Source organism: Arachis hypogaea, chromosome 20 (assembly GCF_003086295.3).
Source record: "Arachis hypogaea cultivar Tifrunner chromosome 20, arahy.Tifrunner.gnm2.J5K5, whole genome shotgun sequence".
In the NCBI taxonomy this organism is placed as follows: Eukaryota; Viridiplantae; Streptophyta; class Magnoliopsida; order Fabales; family Fabaceae; genus Arachis; species Arachis hypogaea.
This window is the reverse complement of record NC_092055.1, coordinates 99,818,416-99,824,534: the sequence shown is the minus strand read 5'-3', so window position 1 is coordinate 99,824,534 and position 6,119 is coordinate 99,818,416. Positions and strand designations below refer to the sequence as shown.

General features: G+C 33.6%; 1 protein-coding gene across 1 annotated transcript; it reads right to left on the bottom strand.

The window, feature by feature from the left end:
* Positions 1-2,075: 2,075 nt before the first annotated feature.
* LOC112782442 (transcription elongation factor TFIIS) lies at positions 2,076-4,906 on the bottom strand. The gene is made up of 3 exons (XM_025824824.3): positions 4,646-4,906; positions 4,313-4,520; positions 2,076-3,308 (listed from the first exon to the last, which is right to left on the bottom strand). The coding sequence occupies exons 2-3, from the start codon at positions 4,469-4,471 to the stop codon at positions 2,394-2,396; spliced, it is 1,074 nt and encodes a 357-aa protein (XP_025680609.1). The 5' UTR covers positions 4,472-4,520; positions 4,646-4,906; the 3' UTR covers positions 2,076-2,393.
* Positions 4,907-6,119: the final 1,213 nt, after the last annotated feature.

Sequence of the window (6,119 nt, the reverse complement as noted above, 5' to 3'; positions counted from 1 at the left end):
CAGATGAAGACAAAACTTTGAAAAGCGTACCTTTGTGATTCTAATTTCCAAACACGTGTGGGTGCTCATCCCCTTTCCCACCTCTCGTGTTGGTCAATAGCCATGTTGGGCGAGTATTATAATGTATATCAACCAATAATCTCGAATCTTCTGTCACATCCCAGAAAGATGACGTGTCTATCGTACGTGTCGTTTGGTTCTCAGCCTCCTCCCATATATATCCCACACACTGCAACTTTGAAGATTCCAACGCTCAAGTACAAAAACGCAAGCAACTAGGGAACATAACCCAAAGCCTTCAAACTTCAAAGCTTGAAACTCTTTACAATTGTATAGCCATAAACCATGAAGGGGTATTCTTCTTGTGTTGCTAATATACAAAACCACGTGTTTCTTCCTTCGAGCAACGCAAACAGCCCTCGTCAGCAGGTGAAGGTGGGAAACTTGTGGTTGATGCAAAGAAGTCATGGTTGGTCATCTTTGGTGCATCATGGAAAGGGTAATGAGAATGGGTTTGTGGTGGTTGGCTGTGCAAGTTGGAATTTGAAGAGTGAGTTGGAGAGAGATCTTGAAGATAAAGAACATAAGGGAATGGCACGGTTCAGGTACAAGTGTGGGGAAAGGAAGGGTGTGGTTGAGTTGTTGGAGTGCTTGGAAAAGGAAGCAATAATGGGTGAAGATGTCGGGAAAGACCCTATGGATTACAACCGTAGGGCTCAGATATTTGATAGAAGCTCTAGAGTTTTCCAAGCTCTTAAGGAAGCAAATACTACTGATGTTGTTTCTCAACCGTAGTAATTTCGATTTGATCTGACTGTATTCTAGTTGAAGTACAATTATATTACGTACTTATATCCCCGAATTTCCTAAGTTAAGACTATTGCGCTATAAATTGTTATTGATATCATAGATTTTTTAGTTTGCATTTCTGTTGACAGCTATATTATTGCTCCATTAAATTCAATAACGTTCCACCTTCTAAGGGACTCCATGTGTTACACGTTTATTCCTCGGCAATTTGCCAAAACATTCTCCTTTCCATGCATCTATAATCTATTACAATTTTCCCTATACTCCTTTTAAGTCTGAAAAGGTGTCAAACATGCATAGATTATTTTAAATTTGATATGTTGCAACTTTGATTCAACTATGTGTGTTAACCTTGTCTCTCACTCGCACGTGTTAATCATTCCAGTAAATTTGAACACGCATCAGCCTGCTAAAATGCATATTATAGTTTTCAGAATTTAATCCCAATTTTTGGATTAACTCCTAAGTTGATTTTTAACGTTTTAACGTTTTATTTTGGTTTCAAAATGTTTTAAAAGTCAAATTTGGGTTCTAAAAAATTTTAAATGAATTTAATGTTATTTTATTATTAAATTTAATATGAATAATTATTATATTAAAGAACTAATAATATTTGATTTTAGTATTTTTTTTTATTCGTCGAAAGTTTTAATGATTAATTGTTAGGATTTAAAAATTTTTTTTACAAGGAGATAAAAAAGAAGTGTTACAAAAAATACTTTGGTTATATTTTGTTAACCTAAAAAAAAAAGTATGACTTAATAATAATAATATTAACATTTACATAATTTATTTCGTTAATTGTCCATGTTAAATTTAATAATAGAATAATATTGAATTTATTTAAAATATTTTTAAGATAAAAATAAAATGTTTAAAATATTAGTGATCAATTCAAAATTTGATCCAAATAAAACAAAAATAATATTTTACTTTTATTTTATTAATAGAAAGAAAACAAAAAAAATTAACTTAAATTGATCGAATAGTTAACTCGTTTATCTATGGCAAATTAGTACTTTTTTTTTTTACCAAAAATAGGATACTCGAACCCGCGACCTCTTAATTGAGTATGAGGAGACTATGCTATTTGAGCTATACCTCATTGGCAAATTAGTACTTGATATGTCGGAAATTAGTTTTTGATATGTCAGGTAAAAGATACCGTAAAGGAAAAAAAATAAGAAAAATAAATCAATGGACCTTTGTTTCTATATAAAAAAAAGAATCTAATTCCCTATAGAGATTAAAGTGAAAGATAAAAATAAAACAAAATTGCTTTATGAAGAAAGCAAAATTTCTCACCTGGGAAAGTCATTGGTTCAATATCACAAGATAGCAACTTATCATCTTTAAACTTACAACAAATTACAAATAAATTGAAACGTGAAAAGAATAAAAAGTACATTTCTGCCTAAAAGAAGGGGTGAAAAATCTACTCGTAACACTTCTGAAAAGAAAATCATGGCATGGCTGCGGTGCGGAACCATAGTGACACTCAGCAGGTTCATGCCATCACCATTAGGGCATTAGGAACAAATGAGAACCTCACCCTGGAGATACTCATTGGTCAGCACTACACATTAACAGAACTTCCAACGGTTGCTGCAGACAGTACAAGTGACATAAGTTGTCATAGGTTCATCAGCACTACGAGTCTGCATTTGGTAATAGGTGCATTTCCTTTGACCACATCTCCCACACTTGAATTGATCTGTCGTAGCTTTTGGTGGACCTCCACGTTCACATTCAAACAATGCCTTCTCATAGATCTTCTCGTTCTCTTTCTTCCTCTGCTCACTAGCCATGTCAGCCGTGCTCATATTGATTAACCGTTCTGGTTCAATATAGCCGAGTAGAACTTTTCTCCGAAAATCTGGGTTGTTTTGATCCTTCAAGTTAAACATCAGGGACCTATACTTGACCTTTTGCGCACCATTTGAAGGGCCCCACTTTTCAAAGAGCACAGACTCAACTTTCACAGCAACACGAATAGGATCACAGGCATTTACTTCGTCCACCATATCCTCCTCAGCCTCTCCTGAAACCTTGGATAAAGCCTCATGGAGAAGATCCCGTATTTTGTCTCTCATCGCATCATTAGATTTAATCATAGTCTTCAGCTTTGGGGTAACAGGTGAGCTTGTTGACATTTTCTTTGTTCCAGAAACTTGCATCTCTTCCTTGACTATCTTTTCCACCTTGACATTCGCAGCACCATTATTTTTTTCAATTTTGCCATCCACATGGTGTACCTTTGCTGAGATTGACCTTGATGTACCATTTTCAACCTTCTCAACCTTCACAGAAGGACTCTTCTGCATTTTTCCAGATTTAGATCTATCACCATTTGCCGAGTCTTTGTTATCAGAGCCCCCATTCTTTATTCTGCCTGTTTCGGTTAATATTATGTCTTTCCATATCTCAATTAGGTCATGAGCAAATGCCCGAATTTTCTGCCTTGGATGCTTTGTTATATGTTTAAGATGTTTGCCAACCTGAAAATTGGTGCACCAAAAAAAAATGAAGTCAAACCTCAACTTTAAGTTATACAGCAAAAGCCAAGGAAGCAATTCAAATTTGAGGTTGCACTTAAAAAGCCAAAAGAGAATAAGGATAAAAGGGGTAGAGACACAAGGGTAGTCACTCGTCACTCAAGAAATGAGCTTTATATGAAAAACATGTTCAAGAGCCCATCATTAATTTTATTCTCTCTCAATTGAATGAGATACCAAACTGAACCCTGAAGTCATCATTATGGCATCACATGTCAAGTTTAGACCACAACTTGGAAACAGATAAGCCTGCAATGTAAGCTTCAGCTTCACACTCTGAACTAAACTCTAAAATAACAATATCTTTTGTTATGTTTTCCTCACTTTCTGGTCCTTTCTACTGCATTTTGGATCACCTGTATTCTAGAAACAGTGAGACAAAACAGGAGTGTTCCTCATACTGCCAGACCTACACCCCTTAAAAGGCCATACTATCAAAAAAATGTCGTTGTCACCTCCAAATAGACCAATACCCACACTTATTTGATCTTTAAAAAAAAAAAACACCCCGCTAACATCAGCAAGGCGCTTTTGTTGAACAATTGGCATAAGAATAATGTACCTACTTACTAGCCAAAGATACAGTGCAAATCAGAAAGCTACGTAGGCTTAGAGAGGAAATTAATGGATCCTGAGTTAACCTAATCACTGGGTGAATCAGATAGCACAATAAACAAAAAGTGAAAGGGAATACTCGAGAACCAAGTCACTCAAAAATCTTGTTTTTCAATCGCAGTACCCTCCTGAAACCACAATTTACGCTATAGCAAAACAGATATCAAACAACTTAGTCTACCATTCACCCTCTACCCCTTAAAACTTAACAATTCGAATTCAGTTCCAAAATCACGAGGGGGGAAAAATGGATCAGCCTCAATCCATCGAAATAATGAAAACAATGATGTGGCATGACAACAAAATGCATAGAAAGACAAAACTTTGGGTACCTGGGTGCTGACGAGAATCTTGTAATTGACGGGGAATTTCTTGAGCTGATTGAGGGCATCGATACATCGGGACTCTTCGTGAGGGCCGGCGTCTTCGCGGCTGGCGGCATCGGCGGCCTTCTTGGCTGCATCGTAGAGCTCGATTAGCTCCTTCTCCATAACACCTAATTCAATCCAAATTAGGGTTCCTCCCTCAACCCCCGTAAACCTATCGGATCAAAACAGCCCCCGTAGAGGAATTAACAAAATTAATATTTATGAAAAAGATTGTTGGAAACCTAGAGAAACATTAAGAGTGAGAGACATTAGCTGAGAAAAAGAAGAACTACTCACGAGAAGAAGAACGGTTGTGTTGGTGGAGCGGCTGCTGCTGCTGTTATAATATTTTGGCAGTTGAAAGGAGGAAAAGAACGAAACACTCGGCCAAGGGTCACATATATAATGATACAAACTAGCTGCTGTGATCATTCACTCATCCAAATCCAACGGTTCAGGATCAGTCTGAAGCGTATATCAGTGGAACATTCTGGATCCGGTTTTTTTGTGATGAAGTTTATACCCTTACTTCTCAAAAGATAAATAAATAAAATTTACAAAGCAAATTAGATTCGTTTTATATTTATTTTAAGATAAAATCAGTTGTTTCAAAAAGTATTTTCGGTATGGATTGACTTAAATTTGATCGGATTAGATGATATTATAAAATTTGGTTTGGAAAAGATTTTATTTTTTAAAAGTAGTTTGTAAAATTTAATTTTTAAAAGATAATTTTTAAAAATGGCAGTATCTATAATTGATAAATTAAATTAAAGAGTAATTACCCAAATCAGTTCTTAAGGATTTTAAAAGCGGACACTTTAGTCCCCCAAAAAAATTAATAGACAGATCAATTCCCAAGATTTTATTTTGGCGGACAAATCAGTCCCCAAAGATTTTAAAAACGGACATTTTAGTCCCCAAGAAAAATGAATTGGGAACTGATTTGTCCGCCAAAGTAAAACCTTGGGATTGATCTGTGTATTAATTTTTCTTGAGGACTAAATTGTCCGCTTTTAAAATCCTTGGGGATTGATTTGGGTAATTACTCTAAATTAAAAATAGATTTTAATAAGTACAAATAATAATAAGGGTCTGTTTGAGAAGTTTTAAAAGTAATTTTTTTTAATTTTTGACTTATGAAAAGTAGTAGTATTAATGTCTGGTGTAATTTTTAAAATTAAATTGTGGCTTTCTAAGAAGCTATTTAGGAGTTTATAAAATAGTTTAAAAAATGACTTCTCTCTTAAATCTTAATACTACTATTTTTTACCACATTTTTACAAGATAAGCACTTTTAGAACTAAAAATCCAAATATAAAATAATTTATTTATAAGCTACTTTTAATATAGTCATTTATTATTTAAACTATTTTTTTAAAAGGAACTTAATTGAGTTATTTATTCAAATTGGGCCTAAGTGTATTTGATAAAATATCTTTTAAAATTTAAAAATATTATAATAGATATTAATATAAAGGGTATGTTTAAAATAAGTACAACAATTATGTATTTATTGAATGTGCCACATTTATATAGATTATTAGATTTTATTAGATGAAAATCAAAGACTAATATAAAAAAAAGGCTAATATAAATACAAAATATTTTAATACATAAATAAATACTTTAAATGACAATACTTTAACACACAATACCTTAAGGTTAATAGTCAAATTAATCTCTAAAAAATAAAATATTCTTCAAATTCGTTCCTAAATAATTTTTCCAATCAAATTGGTCTTTAAAAGATTACGAATTAATCATATAT

Bases quoted from the DNA above. Each gene is read 5' to 3' on its own strand.
- LOC112782442 (XM_025824824.3), bottom strand. From the start codon at position 4,471: ATGGAGAAGGAGCTAATCGAGCTCTACGATGCAGCCAAGAAGGCCGCC. The intron at 3,309-4,312 runs GTACCCAAAGTT...ACCAATTTTCAG, and splicing joins AGATTCTCGTCAGCACCCAG to GTTGGCAAACATCTTAAACA.